This window comes from Ahaetulla prasina, chromosome 1 (assembly GCF_028640845.1).
Source record: "Ahaetulla prasina isolate Xishuangbanna chromosome 1, ASM2864084v1, whole genome shotgun sequence".
NCBI lineage: Eukaryota > Metazoa > Chordata > Lepidosauria > Squamata > Colubridae > Ahaetulla > Ahaetulla prasina.
The window spans coordinates 254,780,245-254,801,809 of record NC_080539.1 but is presented as its reverse complement, the minus strand read 5'-3'; the positions used below and the strand labels follow the sequence as shown (position 1 = coordinate 254,801,809).

At 40.5% G+C, this 21,565-nt stretch overlaps 1 protein-coding gene across 3 annotated transcripts; it reads left to right on the top strand.

Annotated features, from left to right (window-relative positions):
* Positions 1-338: 338 nt before the first annotated feature.
* PATL1 (PAT1 homolog 1, processing body mRNA decay factor) lies at positions 339-20,097 on the top strand. Of its 3 annotated transcripts, none has more exons than XM_058197173.1 (19): positions 339-472; positions 5,643-5,748; positions 6,043-6,257; positions 6,369-6,443; positions 8,755-8,949; positions 9,277-9,378; positions 10,280-10,369; positions 10,762-10,967; positions 11,069-11,158; positions 12,023-12,206; positions 12,509-12,632; positions 13,621-13,718; positions 13,894-13,953; positions 14,503-14,651; positions 15,358-15,517; positions 16,400-16,555; positions 17,541-17,632; positions 17,953-18,102; positions 19,002-20,097. In XM_058197173.1, the coding sequence occupies exons 1-19, from the start codon at positions 458-460 to the stop codon at positions 19,021-19,023; spliced, it is 2,289 nt and encodes a 762-aa protein (XP_058053156.1). In that variant the 5' UTR covers positions 339-457; the 3' UTR covers positions 19,024-20,097. The 3 variants fall into 3 exon arrangements, with proteins under 3 accessions (XP_058053156.1, XP_058053166.1, XP_058053149.1); XM_058197183.1 differs by having other exon boundaries at positions 6,366-6,443; positions 10,343-10,369; XM_058197166.1 differs by having other exon boundaries at positions 6,366-6,443.
* Positions 20,098-21,565: the final 1,468 nt, after the last annotated feature.

Here is a 21,565-nt window from a genome sequence, read left to right as displayed (position 1 = left end):
AAAAGACCTCGCTGTTTTTATGTTCTTCCCAACAGGTCTTACTTATATCCAGGTCAAATCACATTTTATATTTTGAAAACAGCCCTAACGAAACTTCAATGTGTATACAGTATGAGCCCCAGCCGCAATTGATACGGAGCCTTTCCGTATATAGCCGGCCAAAGCGCGTTTCCTGTAGAGAAACTATCGCCTGGCCCTTTAAGGCGGCACTGCCCCTGACGAAGGGGGGAAAAAAAAAACATTTTCTTTTTCAATAGCGGGACCGGGTGGAATGGCGGCCGCTAGTACGCATGCGCGCCGAATTCATCTACGCAAGAGGAAATCTGTGTGGTGGACTTTAGGTGATACGTCAAGACGCGGAGCACGTACCAAGGGGGCGGGGTTCCCGGGGTAGAGCAGGGTCCGCGCGGAGCCTCCCGGGCAGCGGGGAGGGGGAGACCCCCGCGCCCCGCCAACCATGTTCCGCTACCAGGTGAGAAGGTGACGGCGGTGCGCGGCGGGGGCTGCCGGTCTCCCGCGCAGGCGGGGCCTCCTCCGTCGGGAGGGGGAGGCGGCCGGGGACCACCCTTGCGGTGACCTTTGACCCGCCGTGGGAGCTCCCCGGCATTTGCGGAGCTCGATCTACCAGCGGAAGATTTTCCCCCACCCGCTGCCCGCCGGGGGAGGCGATTTAGCCCGGCCTGGCCAGGCGGAGGAGATCTGGGGGTTGGGGGTTGGGGATGGGGGGCGGAATCGGGCTCCTCTTGGTCTTTTCTTTGCTTCATCCAAGTTCCGGCCGTCGGTCTCATCGCTGCGCACCAAGGTGGCAAAGGCAGAGATGACTTGTAGGGCGGCCGATGCTTGCGGAAGAAGGCTGGCCGCTTCCTCCGACTCTGGGCAGCCGGTTTGCCGCACCAAAAAAAAAAAAATTATTATTTTTAGCTTTGCCGGAGCTTCTTTGGCTGGCCAGGGCCTTTTAAGGATCGCCCCGCTTTCCTGTGTTTCCCCTTTCCCCAGGGGCTGGTAACTTTGAAAACACGTGGAGCTGAATTAGGGACCCCGGTGTGAATTACAGCCTCGAGTTATATTCCTTTTTCTCAGTTAAGGAAATTGTTGGAAGGGAAAACATAGCTAGATGTAATCCACTGTACATTATATATGTCGGTGACACAGCGCTTCAGGGTTGGAAGGCAAGGAAATAGGTTTGGTTTGCGGGAGACAAATCTAGGGATTGGGAAATTTGGAGATAAGGACTAACTTTTATAAGTGAAGATGTGCAACTGGCCGATGCCTTGGAAAGTTCAACAATCAAAATTATAAATGTTGCTTAAGAATGATGTTTTTACAGCGATGTGGAAGTAATCATTTGGCTGCAGAGATGAGTATGACAATGGAACTTTTTAGAAAAAATGGACATTAGTTGATAATTCCATTATTGTTTTGATCTCCATTTACGTTTGGATGTTGCCTATGGAGGACAGGATTGATTTTGAGACAATAGAAGATGTTCCTCTTATTCTGAGCATTTAACTTAATGATGTTTATAAGATTCAGACCTACAGAAAAATATAAGTGGAATAAGCTTTTCCAACCTGATGACCTCCACATGAACCTATAGCCATCAGACTTTCTAGTCAGCATCGCCAATACTAACTGAAAAGTCTAGGAGTTGCAATCCAAACATTATAGGACATATGCATAATGGATTAACTTTAAGTGACAACTTGGATGCTAGAATTTTGTTTGATGGTTCAAGCATGACTGTTGAGGATGCAAATGTATTATAAGAAGCGCTTTTCTCTGGGCAATTTAACATGTAACACAATCTTCATTTTACTTCAGCTTTAGTCTTCCCCATAACCAACTCTATGCCTGGGATCATATATTAACTCATGTTTGAAGATCTGATGAACAGAAGGCTGTTTAGCACAACATACTAAACCAGGGTTTCTCACCCCGGTCTATGAACCGGCACCAGCCCATGGCATGCTAGAAACCCATCCGCACAAACAAGCGAAGCCCCATCTGGCATGCAAGCAGCATACGCAACCACGCCCCCTCTGGTCCGTGGAAAAACCTCTCTCCACGGAACCGGTCCCTGGTACCCATAAGGTTGGGGGCCACTGTACTAAACTATAAGATGGAAAAGATAACATTTGTGAGAGACAGCAGTCACAGTAGATTCAGCATTTTCATTGTTACCTATACATTTGGAGAGGGTGGCTTCCCCCATGGTTGTGTGTCTGTGTGTGCGCACCTGTGAAAGGTTTATCTTATGCTTTAGAGATTTCCAAACTTTCTCATTTACACATACTTAGTATCTCTAATTTTTTTCACCCCTAGGCCAAAAGACTATCCAAAAATCCAGCTTTGGAAATGTATGTTGCAAAAATTCAAAGTGTCCTGTGGCACACCAAAGTTCCATGCCACTAGTTTTGGAATCATGGTTACAGTTACTGTGTGCTTACTGTTTTAAAATTATGAGAAATAACTAGTTTTTGGCAATGTAGTGTGGATGTGCCCATATATGACTCTTGGCTTCAGGCTGTTCACTGTTCACTCGTTTCATAGTTCCCATCACCAATCTCTTTCCACTTATGACTGTATGACTATAACTTGTTGCTGGCAATCCTTATGATTTATATTGATATATTATCATCAATTGTGTTGTAAATGTTGTACCTTGATGAACGTATCTTTTCTTTTATGTACACTGAGAGCATATGCACCAAGACAAATTCCTTGTGTGTCCAATCACACTTGGCCAATAAAATTCTATTCTATTCTATTCTAAATATATGGCTGGGTTCATATAACTCACTAAATCATAGTAAGTCACATTATACTTAGTCTATATTTCTAGAATTACTAAAGTGGTTCAAGCTTTTAGGTGGTTCAGGTACAATTTTCCCAGATCAGTCTAAGAACATGAACTCATGATCCCTTAATTTATAATTATGCTTAAAATTCCATTAAGCATTTTGTACTTGTAACAATGACTATAAAAACGAGATGAGTGTGTGTAATCACACTCTTGATTTCACACTTTCACTCTTTTATCTGTGTGTGTGTAGTTGAAGAAATAGTTACTATAAAGGAGTAGTTGAAGGTACTCTAGACTGGTACCATTAATAAAATCAATCCATTTCCCTTTAAATAAGAAAGTGAAAGTTGCATTCTTTTCCCCATTCCGTTATTACTTCCCTCTCCTCCCTAGCTTCTCTGCAGTAGAACATTGCTGTTTATATACATGTGAGAAATAAAGCAGTGGGTTACATTTAGGTCCAAAGATCCAGACATGTTTTGGTAGATAATGTAAGGAAAACTTGCAGAATAATCAAATATTGCCAATGTGGTAAATAACTAGTTTTATTTGAAGTAGTTGTGGATTATCTTTATTCTGTTCTTAAAGCAGACTTTTTACATAAATGCTTTTATAGTACTACACACACATGCACACACACTTAATTTCATTATTGTGCTTTATCCTGCAATCACAGGCTGAGTCTGGTATCCAGGATAAAAGCAACAGAACTGTTTGTTGTGTATAGTATGCAAGCTATATTTAACTCCTTCAAGATATAATAGTTTAGGATTTAATAGGACAGTTAATTAAGTTGAGAACATAAAGTACATATGAGGTAATTGCTTCCTTCATGATGTGTTCCTTGTCATAATTTAAATTTGTGTATGCACTATGGATAAATTATTCATTCTCATTTTCTGTGGGGGGGGGAGATTGTTATGATTTGAAACTGAAATATATATTTAATCTAAATATATCTTGAATTGGGTCATGATTGCAATCATTCACTGCATGAAATATGTGCCTTGCTAAAAAGGAAGGGGAAGCTTAAAAATATTAAATTTACACATTTATATAGAATGATTCTGCTGGGGAGAACAAAGTATTTTGGAACAGGTGGTATCCAACCATCAAGTTAGTTATTCAGAATTAGTTTAATTGATGCATTGTGCTGAAATATAGTTTATTTAATAATGGCCTGAAGAAGCCATAGTTGACAGGGTTTGCACATTGTGCTAAATTCTATATTACGAATAGTAAACCACAATTGTTTTGGATCATACACAATGTTAATTCAAACCCAAACAAATAACGTTGTGGCTAGTAAAATATGTGACTCCAGTTTGTTAGTTAGCAAGATATATGAATTTAATGTTCAATACGGCATGGGCCAGAGAAACCCATATTCAGGTTTCTGCTCAGCCATGGAAAGTCACAGTGTGAGTTTGGGCCAATCATTGTTCTTCAGCCCAATTTATCTTACAGGGTTGTTGTTGTGTCAGAAATTGGAGAAAGGAATGCTATGTATGGCATCATGAGTTTCTGAAGAGATTAAACATCAGAAGGAAGAGGCTTGTGTTCTGCAAATAATGCAGTATTTGGGTTCATGCATCATGCTAAGCCATAATATGGTTTCTTTGATTTTAGCTTTGTTGGATGAACTAGTAATGTCCTTTTTGAATTATGGTTAACAATGTTTTTGTGTGAATCCGACCAATTATGCCTTAGCGTAACATGTGAACCCAGTCAGTTTTCCAGAACTATCATTATCTAGGAACCGGGGAGCTGTCCAAGTGTTGTTGACTGATAGCTTCCAATATATCTGACCATTGACTTTGCTGGGCAGGGCTGCTGGGAGATGTAGTTCAGCTACCCTGTCATATACTCTTCTAAATTCTGATATAAGACCAAATTATTTTCCAAGCAGGAAAAGCTATGAAGTTTCTCTTCACAGTGTTTGCCATTATTGTTCTAGAAGATGTGCTCCATGCATATATACACATGCAGAAACACATACACACACATGCTAACTTCATGGTACTCACCAAGATTTTATTTCTGTATGCATATTAGGAATTGATAATGCAATATTATAGCATAGGAAGGAGTGAGATATACTTGGTAAAGTTTCAGTTCTGTAGATATAATGAAATCAAAAGGGATAAAACAGTGTTAGGGCCCATATGCCCTAATGCAGGGGTGTCCAAACTTGGTCCCTTTAAGACTTTTGGACTTCAACTCCCAGAGTTCCTCAGCCAGTTTTGCTGGCTGAGGGACTCTGGGAGTTGAAGTCCAAAAGTCTTAAAGGGACCAAGTTTGGACACCCCTGCCCTAATGTGTCTTGTTTTGACCTAATATGGTATGTGAATCAGTATCTTGGCAAATTATTTTACCCAAGGAACCCCAAATCATTCACCTCTTGTGAAATGACATTTCTTCCTAATCTTCAAAATAAGGCAGCCTTCCCCAATAACAGATCCTACAATCTCAAGCCTGTAAGGTTTGCTCTGCTGGCTGGGGATGATGGAACTATAGCTCAACACATGGAAAGTACTAGGTTGGAAAAGGCTGCCAGGAAGTAGCTGTCAGTTGTGGAGGTAAAGGCAGTATGGATTTAGATATTTTTTTTCATTCAGTTCATTCCTAGTTATTCTTGATTATAATTATCCGGTGATAGTTGCATATTCTTTGGAAGTGCAGAGATAAGCTCTCAATTTGTGAAATTATAGATATTGGGGTTCTAGTTTTGTTTTGTTGCGGGGAGGGGGGAACAGATTTCTAGACTTTCTTCTAGAATAATATTTTTGGATTACTGTAGAAGTGGGCTAAAATAGCTAAGATTTTCTTTTATTTTAAGTCCCTTGAGGACTGTCCTTTAGATGAAGAAGCCTTTCATAATTTGGCTGAGGAAGATGAGGATATCGATCAATTCAATGATGACACATTTGGAGCTGGTGCAATTGGTGAGTTCATATAGCTAATATACCCTGATTTTCTATTTATATGACTGAGGTTCTCTAATACCTCTGCCTATACATGTAATATCATAATTAAGGCAATCAGTCTCATGTCTTCTCCGTGGAGTAATTTTTAAATTGGTACTATGTTCACTGCTGAATGTAGAGGTTCTGGGGAAGCCCTGTTCTATTCCAAGGGGAGGATCTTCTGCCTGGAAGATAAAGGCATAACATGAGGAGTGAGGAAATACTGCATGGAAGAAATGTGAGGGAAATGCTGTTTATGTCATTCCTTTGTAGACGATGACTGGCAGGAAGCGCACGAAAGATTGGCTGAGCTGGAAGAAAAGCCTGCATCCTCAACAGAGCGAGTGGATCACAGAGTCACTGATGACATGGACCTGTTGGGTGATCATGAGGAAAACCTGGCAGAGAGGCTTAGCAAAATGGTGATTGATAATGAATTGGAAGATCCAGCCATTATGCAGGCTGTGCAGACTCGGCCTCTGATACAAGTATGTAGCGAGTGATGAAAATGAAGGGAGAAAATGGGATCTAATGTTTACTGATTCACATAACTCCAGTAAAGTCATTTCACTAATTTTTTGTTCCCTTCTTCCCAGCAGCCAGGTGGCCTCAATTCAAGCATCTGGGATGGGCCCTCAGTTTTGAGGCGCATTAGAGGACCACTCCTCACTCAGGTTCAGTGCTCTTTTTATTGTGTTTCTCAACCATCAAGGATATTAGCTTTCTTGTCAGATGTCTGTCTTTCCCTATTATTTCCATTATATAATGTTCAAGGAGCTATGTAGGAGCCATGGAGCTGATAAAGGATCTGTTTTTAACCAAAACGTTTGCTGTGATAACTGGGGATGGCCAAAGGATAGAAAGAAATCTGTTGTTGAAGTTTTGCAAAAGGAACAAAGTGCCCTAAAGATCATAACAACACACCATATCTTATCTCTTTGTTTCATCTATTGATAGTCCAGGTAGAGCAGCCAGAGACTTTGGAATGCAGCTCTTGCTCAATATTTTGGCATCTTCGATGTTTGTGCTTAATCAAACTTGAATTAAAGCATTTTAATAGATTATCTAAAATTTTATGCAAAAATAAATTATGGATAGTTGTCAACATACAACTGGTCACTTAGTGACAGTTAGAAGGTACGACAGGCCTTGAAAAAAGGACTTACGACCTGGATTTGAAGTTCCAATATCTGCACCCCCCTCTCCCACACTCACGTGACCACATTTGGGCACTTGGCAGCCAGCCTCATTTACAACCATTTGTAGCTTCCCACAGTCACGTGACCAAAATTTATGATTTGCTCCCCCTCCCCGAAATCACCATTTACAGTTAGTCCTTGACTTACAGCCCATTGTTTAGTGACTGTTCGAAGTTACATTCAGCTGCTTGGCAACTGGAACATATTTATGATGGATGCAATGTCCCAGGGTCATGTGATCATCATCTGTGACCCTCCGACAAGCAAAGTCAATGGGGAAGCCAGATTTACTGAACAACTGTGTTGCTGACTTAACAACTGTAGTGATTCACGTAACAGTTGTGGCAAGAAAGGGTATATATTGGGGCAAAACTCACTTATCAGCTGTCTTGCTTAGCAACAGAAATTTTGGACTCAATTGTGGTATTAAGTTGAGGACTATTTATGCTAGATATGCTCGTTGAGCAACCACTACAAAAAAGGTTGGAAAATCAATTGTGCTCACATGATGTGGCCACTTAACAATCGTCACTACAACCAAAATAGGCTTAAGTCAAAGACTACCTGTAAAAAAAATGTAGAATTTTTAAAACTTAGATTAGACAAAAATAGTTATCACAAATTTAATGACCCTTTAAAAGTGGATTAAATCAATTTCACGCTGGATAGTTTGTACCATCCTTTCCCAACTTGGTCCCCATTCAATTAGTTGACAGAGAATTATGGGAGTGAGATCTAATGTATCAAGAAGGAAGAAGGTAGAAGATGGAACGACTGCTTCTCAGTACATGCTAGCCTTTCTGCTCCTGCTTACAGATTCGTTCTTCTAAATTAGAGGGGGAGTTTATCATTCCCTCCCTCCCTCCCTCCCTCCCTCCCTCCCCCCTCCCTCTCTCTCTCTCTAATAATAATAATAATAATAATAATAATAATAATAATAATAATAATAATAATAATAATAATATTTTAATTTTTATATTTTTTATATCGCCCTTCTCCTGAAGGACTCAGGGCATGAACAGGCAAAATAAAAACAACAATCAAATACATACAGTAGAATAAAATATTAATTAAAAAACTTATTTAAATTAGCCCAATCTAAAAATACTTTTAAAATCCCAAAACCTAATTTAAAAATTTAAAACTCTAAAAACAACTAAAATTCTATGCCAGTCCCGCGTGGATAAATAAATAGGTCTTAAGCCCGCAGCGAAAGGTCCGAAGGTCCGGAAGTTGGCGAAGTCCAGGGGGAAGCTTGTTCCATAGGTTAGGAGCCTCCACAGAGAAGGCCCTTCCCCTGGGGGCCGCCAGCCGACATTGCTTGGCTGACAGCACCCTAAGGAGTCCCTCTCTGTGAGAGTGCACGGGTCGGTGGGAGGCAAACGGTGGCAGTAGGCGGTCCCGTAAATAACCCGGTCCTAAGCCATGGAGCGCTTTAAAGGTGGTAACCAACACCTTGAAGTGCACCCGGAAGACCACAGGCAGCCAGTGCAGTCTGCGCAGGATTGGTGTTATATGGGAGCTCCGACCAGCTCCCTCTCTCTTTCTCTCTCTCAAACTGTTGGCACAGATGAAAAGAGATCCCATATTTCTTGCTATCTAGAATCTAAAACTGCATGTACTATGTTTATATAACAAGAATGTCTCTCCTCCACTGCTAATTCTTGCTTGCCACAAAAAATACTTCCGTTTACTGTTTGATAGTCACCAGTCTACCTGCTACTTGGGAAAGATATTGATTAGCAATATTTAAAGGAAATACCAGATGTGATTCTCTCCTCTTCAGGAAGTGCCCTCCGTATCTGTGCTGGAATATGCCCTACCACAGAGGCCTTCGCAGTCCCGAGAAGAGGAGCAAGATGTCTCAGAGCGAGCACTACCCAGGCGGTCATGCTCCCCAGTTATTGGCAGTCCTCCTGTTAGGGCTGTTCCTATTGGGACGCCTCCTAAGCAGCCCACCATGCCCAACTTCAACCAACAGGTATTGTTTGCTCCTTCTACAATAAAGGTCCATGGATCTAAGGTAGACGATGCTTAAAGGAACAGAATGAAGTAGAATGCAATACAATAATTGATAGCACCCCCTGAATGCTAGCTCGCCTTCAGTAGAGAATGTATTTCTTTTTGGCCAGCTGTCAAATTGACACGGTGTCAATGTCAACCTGGACCTTCCAGTCCTATTTCCATTGGGAAAGTAAATTGGTACCTGGGAATTAAAGCTGGAACTGGCAGAAGCAATTGGTGGTTGAGTCCTAAACAATTTGCCATGGATGCTTACTCTTACTTTCTTCTCCTTTCTGTTCAACAGATCCTATGTCCAAAGCCTGTCCACATCAGAGTCCCAATTCAGCAGCGTTATCCAAGTCCCTTCAGTGAGAGGATGTCTCCAAACCAGCTCTGCAGTGTAACGGTAGTCTTGCCTTCTTAGTTCTGTATGCTGAGTTGGCCTTTGGTAATGAGTCTTACTTCCCCTTTCCTCCTGGATCACTTGATCCTTCCAATGTTCCTGAAGGTGATTTGTCATAAATGTAATCTTAAACTATATTATCGCCCTGCTCTGTTTTGAAATAATAATTTCTGATCTTGAGCAAATTTAATTCTCTATGGACAGCAGAGACAATGTCAACGAAAGGAAACTCCCAGAGCTGCCTTCCTACATTTCTAACTTCCATAATTTGGCACCTTCAAGAAGAGTGGGACTTTTGGGAACAGTAATCCTAATACTTCTAAAAGCTATTAGTTTTGGGAAGATGGACATATGACTTTAGCTTTTCATTTTGCAAATAAGGAATATGGGGAAAATATTCATATCCTTTTATTTTTATAACAATTTATAACAATTAACACTTTCAGGTCTCTCATAATGAAGCTGTTGGCTTCAAAATTAACTCCATGCTAGTGGCTGTAAACCATACTTAGTCCTTCAGGAGTTTGTGATCTACAGATCTTATTGACCCTTCAATAAAATATGGCACTCTGTTGTTAGAAGATATTGCCTTTTATATTGAATTGCTTAGCCTCTCTGTCACTTTCCTCTTTCTTTATCCTGTCTGTATGACAGAAATAGTTGCTGTACTAGATATTTTAAAAGTTTTAATTACATTTTCATTGTGGCACTGTCCAAATTATTTTGGTATTTTAACATAATTATTCTGGATGCTTTATGTAAAAATGAATACATGGTATTTCTGCTTCTCTGTGATTGTTCAAGCATTTCTAGTTTTTCTGTATTTTTCTTTCTCCTTCTGAATGTATCTAGAAGCAAACTAAATTTTACCTTAAGAATTCAAGTATTCTATTTCTTTTACCAGAACAACTCCCTCTTAGGCCATCCGTTCCCTCCTAATGTTACTCCTGTTCTTACCCACCTCCAGAGAGCACAGCTACTAGGAGGAGCACAGGTAAGCAACAGCCTACTACTCCTTCTCATTTCCCATCATTATTGGGTGCAGCGTTTTCTGCACAGGGAGTGGAATCTGAAACCCCAAAGATGCATGAAACCCTGAATTTGCTAATTGTATGTTTAAATTAAATCAGATTCATTGTGTATCTTGGCCCTGTCCTCTTTTTTGCCCTTTGTTTCTCTGACATGCATCTTTCTTCCTGAAAAGAGCTATGTGCCCTTTATCCTACTGGGATCTTCACTTCTGCTGTGTAGGTTCTTCCTCTTTGTGTTTGCTGCTTGTGTCTCTATCACTTCCTGATTCATACATTCAGGAACAGTGGATCTATAAACAAGTCTGTACGGGTGGTTGAAGATCTGATGCTTCTGCTTTCCCTCTCCACTCCATAGGCAGGAAGGATGTCTCCCAGCCAGTTTGCACGGGTCTCTGGTCTTGTTGGCAGCCCCCTTGCACCCATGAATCCAAAACTGCTCCAGGGCCGAGTAGGACAGATGATGCCTCCAGCCGGTGGCTTTCGTGCCTTTTTTGGGGCATCAGCTACGCCACCATCACAACACCACTCCCCATGTCCTGGAGCTCATCTGCAGAATCTACGGTAACCTATTTCTTCCACCGTCCTTTTAACATATTGCGGGACTGAGTTGTGTTTGTGAACACTCCGTGGCCCTTTCTGAGAGGGATCTTTTTATTTTCCAGGCCTCGGCCACAGATGTTCAGGCCAGATACAACTCACCTTCATCCACAACATCGACGACTCTTACATCAGAGACAGCAGCAGAACAGGAAGTGAGTATCTAATGCGCTTGTATGCTTTCATGAAAATAAAGGAGACCCTAATTGCTTTCACAGTGCAAAGGGTGAGGTCACAGCTCCATGTGCTTTGCAGCAAGATAACCCATTTTTTTGTGTCCCAAACAACTTGGGCAGTTGCAGTGCTTCTGTAACATGATTGTTCTTACAAACATATAAATCAAGAATTATGGGAATGGGCTGGATAAAAAAAATGGAAGACCCTCTCATTAGAGATAGAGATGGCAGAAGCAACTATGGAAAAGTCAATAATCTCTTTAAAAGCTCTATGAAAAATTTCAAAAATACATCGCAGGGAGAGAGAAAATCCAGAGGCTTAGAGTACTGTATTAGACCAATCTGTAGACTTTTCTTAGTTATAAGCCATAAGGGCTCAAATTGTATTTCCATAAGCAGAGCATCTGTTGACTAGACATGAGGAACAGACAGGGAAGTGTATTCCTCTTGTGCATTTTTATGGAGCAAGCAGTGAACCTTTGGACTTGGCAGATGATTAGCTCTTTTCAACAAGGCCTTTCCTGCATTCTTGGGAAAATGTCTGCACTGGATACCTGTCCCCCTGTCTGTCATTTACACTTCTGCTTCTTCATTCACTGAAAGTAGTAGTCGGCCTGAGAGTATTGTTTTGCCCTGTCAAAACATAAGTTATTGATTGAAATTATATCATAACGTTATACTGATCTGGAGCTGCCGTTCATGACAGCTGTAGAAATTTGCTTAAAAGGGGCTGCTCTGTTTAGGATTGACTTGCACTTTATAAATCGCAGGCTATTGCTCCAAAGTATTTTCTTCTTCAAAAGACACAGAATACAGTTGCAGATTATGTTGCATTTCTTTTAGTCAACACAGGAATCTAAATGGGTCAGCAGGGGACCGAGGGAACCACCGAAATAACCACCAAGAGCAGATCAGGAAGGACCCTTATGCTAATCTTATGCTGCAACGGGAGAAAGATTGGGTATCCAAGATCCAAATGATGCAACTGCAAAGCACTGATCCCTATTTGGATGACTTCTACTATCAGGTTGGTGTTCCACATATTTGAAAAAGTGACTGTTCATTCCGTAGTCCCTAATGGAAGATGCAGGCAGTAGCATCTGAAGGGTGCTTGGATAGATAAGAAAGTGACAAAATAGATGCAGTGGGAGGGGTGGAAGGGAATTATCCTATTCTGCTTCTATTCCTCTTCTCTTTGCAGGTCATTTATATACAAAGTTTCTGTCTGTCTTTGTTATTTGGGTGGGACAGTGGATTCTTATTTTGTTCAAAAATACGTCAAGCTCATGGTGCTCAAGCGGGCTTCTAATCAACTTTCTGATGTTTTAGAACTATTTTCAGAAACTAGAAAAATTGTCTGCAGCTGAGGAGATGCATGGCGACGGTCCTAAAAAGGAGCGTACAAAACTAATCACCCCACAAGTGGCGAAACTAGAGCATGCCTATAAACCAGGTAAGTTTCTGTTATATAAGAAGAGGCTGGTCTATATATGCAGTACATGAGAGGTAAAATATAGAGGTGCATGAATGGAATGGAGGGGGATTGAGATATCATAACTAAGGTAATTTATTTTTTAAAAAGATCTGCAAGTAGAAAATTCATCCATTGGAAATATGTGCTTCTTACTATTTTCCTTGCTTTCTATATTCAGGAAAAATATTCCTCCACTCATGCACACATATGGTGTTTAATTTTACTCCCATGTACAGCAGTTCTACAATTCTACTGCAATAGATTTAGCGTAATACTGTAGAGGATGTAAAGGAAAGCAAGCTTATGCACACCAAGAAATAGAAGGATTTTGTGGGGATAGACAGATGTGAGCTCTTAGGAAAGTCAAAATAGAGTTGCCTTGTCCATGCTTGGCTTCATTATCTAACTTGCAGAAAGAGTGTTGATTAGCAACACTGTTGGCTAATCTTTTCGGCACCAAGAGTGGACTGGAGGGCTGGGGCTGTGCAAGAAGCCCACTCAGGCGGGGAGGGAGGGAAGCCGCGGCCTGCCTGTCCTGGCTGGCATCTCTACTCCTCTTGATCTTGCTGCCCTTTTGAGTTCCATCGCATGCATGCGCACTAGACACCTGGTCTTCGCATGTGCACGTGGGAGCGCCAGAAACTGAAAGAGCAGCCGCCTGGTGTACATATGTGCACTGGGAAGATGATCTTCTGATTTCTGGCACACATGCACACCAGGCAGCTGCTCTTTTGGTTTCTGGCACTCCCGCGCGTGTGAACACCAGCTAGCCGGTGCTCCGGAAGAGCAACGAGCAACAGCTCCGAGTGCCCAGAGAAATGGTTCTGCGTGCCACTTCCGGCACATGTGTCATAGGTTCGCCATCATGGGACTAGAATGTCCAAAGAGTGTGTGAAGATCACCGTTTTCAGACAAACAGTTTTGACTCATCAGATCCATCTGCATTGTTTTTCTTCCGTTCTTGCAGTGCAGTTTGAGGGCTCACTTGGGAAGCTGACCGTATCCAGTGTGAACAACCCCCGCAAAATGATAGATGCTATTGTGACTTTAAGAGGAGAGGAAGATGTAAGTTCCTCATGTGACAATTACTTTGCCTTTGAGTGGGTACTTTGTCTTACTGTTTCATGTTTTTCCTTTCAAATATGAGAAGGGAATTTTTGAATTTTCTTCTCAGGTTGTGCGAGATAAATTTTCCGAATAACGTATGTCCATTCAGCTGTAATTTTTGTCTCTTCCTTAGGAAACTAAGGAGAAGCAGGTTCGAGATAAAAGGCGCCAGACTCTCTTCACTATTGAAAAAGTGAGTTTGGCATTAATGCTTCATCCAGCTTCAGATTAAAAATAATTACTGATAATCCTGCTGGTAATAGCAAATTAATTGAAATAGTTCCGTAGTGCAAAACAACATGAGTACTGACTTGAATTAAGATACGATTTCAACAATAGTCTCCTTGAAGGGCATCCTTCCAGTAGCTTAACCATAATTATTCATTAATTGAATTAACTTTGTTCTTATAGTGCTGTTTCTAAATAAGTGAAATGAGCTTAAACAAACAGACTAGTTTACCAAGTCAGATGCTTGCCTGTTTAAATCAGAAATCTGTCCTTACCTACTGTCAATAAAGCATGGACTTGATTTATCGATTCAAAATCATTTTCAAATTTTGGAAGTATTGGAATTTTTTTTTTAATTTGAATTTATATCCTGCCCTTCTCCGAAGACTCAAGGTGGCTTACACTGTGTTAAGCAATAGTCTTCAGCCATTTGTATATTATATACAAAGTCAACTTTTTATTGCCCCCAATAATCTGGGTCCTAAAATCCTAATCTGTATGTTGGGTTACTTAGACGTATAGCCTCCTCTTGGATGTAGAAGATTATGAAAGACGCTACCTTTTGAGCTTGGAGGGGGACAGGTTGGCCTTGATGGAGGAGAGAAAGCAGAAAATCTGTGACATCTATGACAATCTGAGGGGAAAGGTGCCCAGTCAAGAAAGGTAAGAATCTACCTGGTAGAATACCAACAATTCAGTAAAGAAAATGCTGCTTTGAATTCCTTTCTAATGTTTAGTAGAGATTCCTTGTATCAGAAAGTATAAAAAATATGTAATAATTTCGGGTGGCGTTTTCCCCTTTCCACCATGCCTTACTACTATTATTTTGGGATCTATGCTTAGTGCTGCTGTCACAACAATCGCAACAACTTCTCCCAGTTTGTCCTTCGCTTCTCAAAAGCGAGCTGAATGTACCTTTCAAATCACTTAATTGCTAGGTCAGCTTAAGATGATCCATTAAGTAAAAGCAAAAAAAAAAAAGACATTTGACATTAATATGGCCAGTACAACTCCCAGTGAAAGTTTATTTATTTGAATTGATTAGCTACCTAGCTCCAGTGGACCCTGGGTAGTGTATAAAACTAGAAACAACATAGAAAAAGATAAAAACATCAAATCAGAAATACAGGCCATCCTCAAATCTTTTACGTATCATTCTGTTGTATATTTCAGGATGGTTTTGCATAGATTTATTTATGATTCATTTATGATTAAAAAACATACATTTCATAGCATAAATTTCATACTGGTGATAAAGCTGTAAATTCAAAAATTATTCCAAGATCATGAAATCTGCTTTACTTGGAAAATATAAAGACCATTTACATGTTTAGTTTCTAACTGAAAGTTATATATCCTCTTCCATCAGACTTAGTGATGACCCTTTTGTGCAGATTATGTGTATACGCAAAGGAAAACATCTAGTTGCACGGATCCTACCTTTCTTGTCCAGTGAACAAGCAGCTGAGATACTAATGGCAACAGCAAGAAATTTGCCCTTTCTAATCAAGAAAGATGCTCAAGATGAGGTAAATGAAGCCAGAAGAAAAATTATTATCATCATCATCGTTGTTGTTGCTATGGCACCCACCTCACATAAAGCAGCTGTGGGTGGCTAGCACAATAAAAACATCAAAACAAATACAAAAATAACACATCAAAATTAATGAGCAAAAAGTCCACAGAAGATAAACTACAGCAAATTCACACAACTCCTGATCTCAATCACTTCCTGACCGCTATATCTGAGAGAAAAGCCAGATCTTATGGAAGGCCAGCGGGGTAGAGACTCATCTAGTTTGCAGAGGAATGGTGTCATTGAAAGTTTTGTCTGAAACATTGGGGACACCATTGTGTAATTCATAATCCTGAATGTTATCATTCAAAAATTCCATTGTACGCTTTCGTATATTCTCTTGAGAAAGGAAAAGAAACATTCTGTATTTTAGATGTGTTGTTACTGAGATGTTTCTCTGTTATAAATACATACATGGAAAGAAAGGTTCATTATTTGAATGAAGATACCTAGAATATTTATATTAAAATATGGTATTAAAACTTTTGAGTATTTTATCTCATTTAATCCAGAAAGTCTCTGGTCAAAAGATAGCTACTCATGAAAGTGGCAAGATTCATTAATGAATTGGTTTGAATGAGAACTTAATAACCTTGCTATAATTTAATTCCATATGTAATATAATTTAGTTCGCCTTCCCCCTTTTCTTTTCCAGTAACTTCTTCTACTGAAACATTATTTATTGTTGTTTAGCAAATAAAAAATGTGCCATAATTTCTACTAGATTGAAAAATTTAGAAATCAGTGTGGTACTCTAGATTTGTTCCAGTCCATTTCTTTGTGAGGGGTGTGTCATGTCTAAGTAACCTGTGTTTTTTAACATAACCTTCTTTAGGTGCTTCCCTGCCTCTTGAGGCCCTTTTCCCTTGTTCTTTATCATCTTCCATTGGGAACTGTTACCAGCATCCTACAACAGCTAATGAACCTACCTCATAGTGCAACAGTGACCACAGCTGCCAACCTCCACCTCACAGCAGTTCTCCAGAACAAGGTTTCTAATTCTTACTTTGCTTCACTCTGTACCTTACCGTACGTGCCTGCTGGTTCCAGTTTAGGGTGCTACTTCTTTTCAGGGTGTATAGGTAATACTCAACATATGACTGTAATGTAGCCTGCCTATTACAGTCATATGTTGTAACTCATGTGACCAATCCAACTGTATGACCATTTTTGCGGTAGTTGTTAAGGGAATCCATGGTCATTAAGCAAACACCACGGTCATTAAGTGAACTAATTGTTCACTATAGACATGTTTTGAGAAAAACCGGAAGTAAGTGCCAATGTACAGCAATACCATTGTCAAGTCATGTGACCCTGGGATGCTGCAAATGACCATAAATGCGGCCGTGTTGCTCAGGGCCTGAAGTTCAGTCATGTGACTGTGGACTGAGCCCAACCATTTGCACTTCACATCAGGGTTGTAAGTCCCATTTTGGGGGGCAGTCATAACTTCAGATGGTCATAAGTCAAGGACTACCTATATTAGAAGCTAATGTGGTTCTTTCACTTCTGCTGCTCATGAAATGTGGAATAATGCTAATTTCAGAGTTTTCCCTCTCCCAGAAATGACTGAGGAATGAAGGGAAGACAATCTATGACACTTAGTCTGTAATGTAGCTTGGGTATAGTTGTTAACATAGGAATGCTTTTGTACCATCTGTTCAATGGAGCTCTTGAGGTGGTATTGCTTCCCCCACCCTCAAATTTTGAGGTAATTCTTGAGATGCCTGATTGCTTTGCATGCTTTTTATCACTCAAGCTTTCTTTTAACTGTAATTGAGAATTGCTTTGGTGCAGAAGTAGGCAATCTTTCAGGGCCACAAAATGATTGTGGTCAGCCACAAACGCCCATTTTCCCAGGCAGTAAGCTAAGATGCTTTCTTTTTTTGGACTTAGGAGAGTGTCAGTATGTGACTTGCTTTGCAGTATGCAGATATAATTTTGTTGTTGTTGTTTTGTTTTTCCCCATTCTTTAGTTTGGCCTCTCTCTGCTATACTTGGTCTTAAGTCGAGGAGAGGAGTTGCAGAGTTCAGATTCTGTCACAGAACTCACACAAGATAATCAGTGGTGAGTCTTAAAAGGGTATATGTTGGATACATTTAGACCTGTGTTTCTCAACCTTAGCAGCTTTAAGATGTGTAAATGTTAACTCCCAAGAATTTCCCAGCCAGCGTTTCCAGCCAATTCTGGGAGTTAGAGTACTCATTTTAAAATTGTTGAGGTTGAGTAACAGTTGTTTAGACTTTAAAAAGTTGCTCAGAATATAAAGCCAGCTTACTTAATGGAACATTTTCCATGGCAATTTCACAGTCCACAGTTTAATTTCTGTGTCGAACACTGAATAAAATTCACTGTTTTCACAACCATTGTTACTTTGTCCTTGGCAGGACGGAAGTGATGATCATGGCAATTAGGGAGTTTCTTCGAATCCCTCAGGCGGTCTTGGCTAAGCCAGTATCTACTCCCTCTAATCTTTTATCTCTCTTCTCTCGCTATGTTGATCAACAAAAGCTGAATGTGCTAGAGACAAAATTGCAGTAAGTATGTCCTATTATCCATATAATAGAGGAAGAAATAAAGAATATTAGTGAAGAATGGACTAGAGAAGGGGGTATTGATCACCCTGTCTTAGTGCAACCTACCTCATAGGATTGTTGTAGGGAAAAATGCCAAATCTCACTCAGGCGGGAGATATGCCACTTTGAGTTCCTGAGGGAAAGATGGGATATAAAAGTAGCAAATAAAGTAATATATACAAAAAGGAGAGACACTTTAGATGTTATGAGTGTTTATACAGTCGTCTTCTAAAACTCCCACAGAATTTCAATAGCACAAACTTAAAAAAGAAAACAGGTAGGCGGGAAAGAGAAATATGGGTATTCCAAGTCAAACAATTGTAATGTCATTAAATGTCGAAGACATTATATGAGCAGAACATTGAATCAGGTTGAAATGTTTTTGCAAAATATTTTTAGCCTATTGAAGTGAGACGTAGAAGGGTGCAATGCAAATTTCTGGCATTCATCATGCCAGCATGCTTTATTCATGCCTATCTCCTCACTGTGATCTTCTTTAGACTGTAAGCTCATGCAGTGGAAACATGTCATCTTATTCACATTATTTATAAATAATTCTCTTTATTTCAAATATGGGTTCTGCTGTACTGTTACATCAAATAAACATGCTTTTTAATTTGTTTAATCAGATCGTCAGTTTTTGCTTGGAAGTTGTATACTGAAAGACTGAATTGTTACTTTTCTGGCTAGTATTGCTATAACCCAGGAGTCTCCAACCTTGGCAACTTTTAAGACTTGTAGACTTCAACTCCCAGAATCCGGAATTCTGGGAGTTGAAGTCCACAAGTCTTAAAGTTGCCAAGGTTGGAGACCACTGCTATAGCTCATCTCACAGTTCTTATTCCTTTCTACTATTTCAGGTTGATCCAAGGAATACGGTAGAAGGCCTCAAGAGTGTGGTCATGCTGGTGTCCATCATTGCTGTCACTCCAGCATCTTTTAGTGGGCAAAGAGGAGGCAGTGCCTTCTTCAAATAAATCCTTACAGGGTTATGTCTCTGGCCCAGCACAGAAGATTGCTCTCTTGCCCTGAGCTTGGTTGGGGTGGTGCTTTCCCTTCTGCATGCCCTTGCTGCATTGAATTCTACCCAAGCTCCGCCATCCTTTTCCTTAGCACTTTTGCAATGGCTTCTCCTCCCTACACAGACCCCTCTGCCCACTACACTACTGATGGACAATTAGAGAAAAAAGACCCTTCCTGTATCACTGCTAAGAACACAGAGCCAAGGGGTAGTAGTGTCGTTTTATTGTGGAAGTGGAGAGGCCTGATGTTTCCGTGCCTCTAATAACGTTGGAGTGTGTTTTTAGATGATGGGAATTCCTCTTGATTGCCCCACTGAGTCTATTTTCTGCTCTTCCTGTGGTAGATGCCGCATTGTAGTGCTGCCCATTCCCTACAAAGTAGTCATCTTTCTGAACCTTGTGATGAAGCAACATCATCTTTGCACACGTGTCTAGTCTTCCCAAGACTCATTTTCTACCTAAGCTTGTCTCTGACCTGCACCTTGCTTCAAGCTGGCCAAGATCTCCCTGTAAACTAACCAAGAAGGTACCAGGAATGAATTCCTCTAGAGCAGATTAATCTTACTGAATTTTGGTATCATACATTGCTAAGTCCTGCTGGGTTGTCTTTTATTTTTTTGGAATGTGGTGAGGTTTTTTAATTTTTACTCTGTTTTTAAAAACAATTTGCACATGTAGGCATCCTCTAAGCAGTGAACTCCTGTTACTAACTGGCTGCTTCTCCACAGTATTCCCCGATTTGCCTCTTGAAATCACATTCTACTGGACATTTCACCCCTTCCTTGAGCCCTCACCCCCACTGTTACTCCTTCAGTATACACGATCAAGTGGTCCATTATTATTGTGCTTTTACTTTTTGGTTTGGTTATGATTAATGAAAATTTCTAAATTTACATTTTTATAGGGTATTGTAAATAAAAAAATCTATACTTGTGGGGAGTGTATAGGTGTGGTTTATCTGTATATCTGGTTCATCTTGTTACACAAACTCCAGGGTGTTTGGGGAGACAAGATTAACTACATATCCCTGATGCTAGGAAAATATAACACAAGATTAAGGAATTAAGGATTCCTACAACACATACCAGAAAGTATTACACTGATCTAATGAGAAAAATACGCTAGGTAATATGAAATGTCATCAACGCAGTAGACATAGGTTTGGGCAGACTCCGGCAGACAGTAGAGGACAAGGGGGACTGGCATGCTATGGTCCATGGGGTTGTGAGAGGTTGAACATGATTTAGCGACTGAACACCAAATATAAAATTATTTGTCTTGGTGTTCTTGTTGTTATAGAACAACACGCCTGTGTTGACCAGACTACTTGGGTTAGTTCTCATGTATTCACATGTTCCGTAGCTCATTGCTTGTCTTGCTAACTTTCCATACCTCTTATTAGTTTGTAAAAACAGTTAATCTTCTATCTAAGCACAGACACACCTATCCTCTAGGTTTTCTTATTTGAAAGTGATATATGGAAACCCTAACAAAGAATATTTATGGCAGCCTGGATTGGGACCAAGCACTAGGCTAAATGGTCTTAACGGACAAGCTGCAAATTCAGCTTTTATGGCTGGAATAGGATGCTGCCAATATTGATAGCAGCAGAAATGAACACTTGGATTATTGTGCCAAAAAGAGCAGGCACAATGATAACCCATAGCTTTCTTAGCAGATCTGTATATCAGAAAAGAGCCGCAGAAATGTACCTTTAGGTCAGGGGTGTCAAACTCGTGGCCCGCAGGCCAAATGCATCATACGTTGGCCATGCCCATCCCCATCCCCATTTTAGCAGAGGAAAAGTTGAGATACGTCACAAGATGCCGCAACACCACAAGTTTGACATGCCTCCCTTAGGTCATCCATTCATTCCATCCTGCACTTGTTCAGTGCAGGAATCCCAGTTCAAGCAATCTCAGTAGAAGGAAGGTTGCCAAGTACCTGTTTGAATTTATCCAGAGAAGGAGAGTTCAGTACTTCTCTCAATGACTAAAATCACTTTCTTTAAATTTCTTCCCAATATGCAATGAGAATGTACCTTCCAGTAACTGAAGACTTATTATTTAATTACCTTAGTGCCAGATCTACTGCTTGTAAGAATCTGTTGGAAACCCTTTTGAAAAGCGTGTTTGCAACAGAAAGCTATTTTGGGGGGGTGAATGGTGGGTACCCATACGGGAGAAAAGTTGGGGTGAATGTGGTTCCAAAAATGGGTATCTCTCAATTCCTGCAAGGGTTGACCCATATACGACTGGCATACCATCCCAAGCCGCCTTCATTAATGGTTCTAAATATAGACGCCTGCAAGAAGTGCCAAGTCAGGATGCCCTAAAGCAGAATGCCTGACCTTTGATTTTGAACTTGAGGCTCCTTCCCAAAAAAGTAAGAAAAGCTAGCTC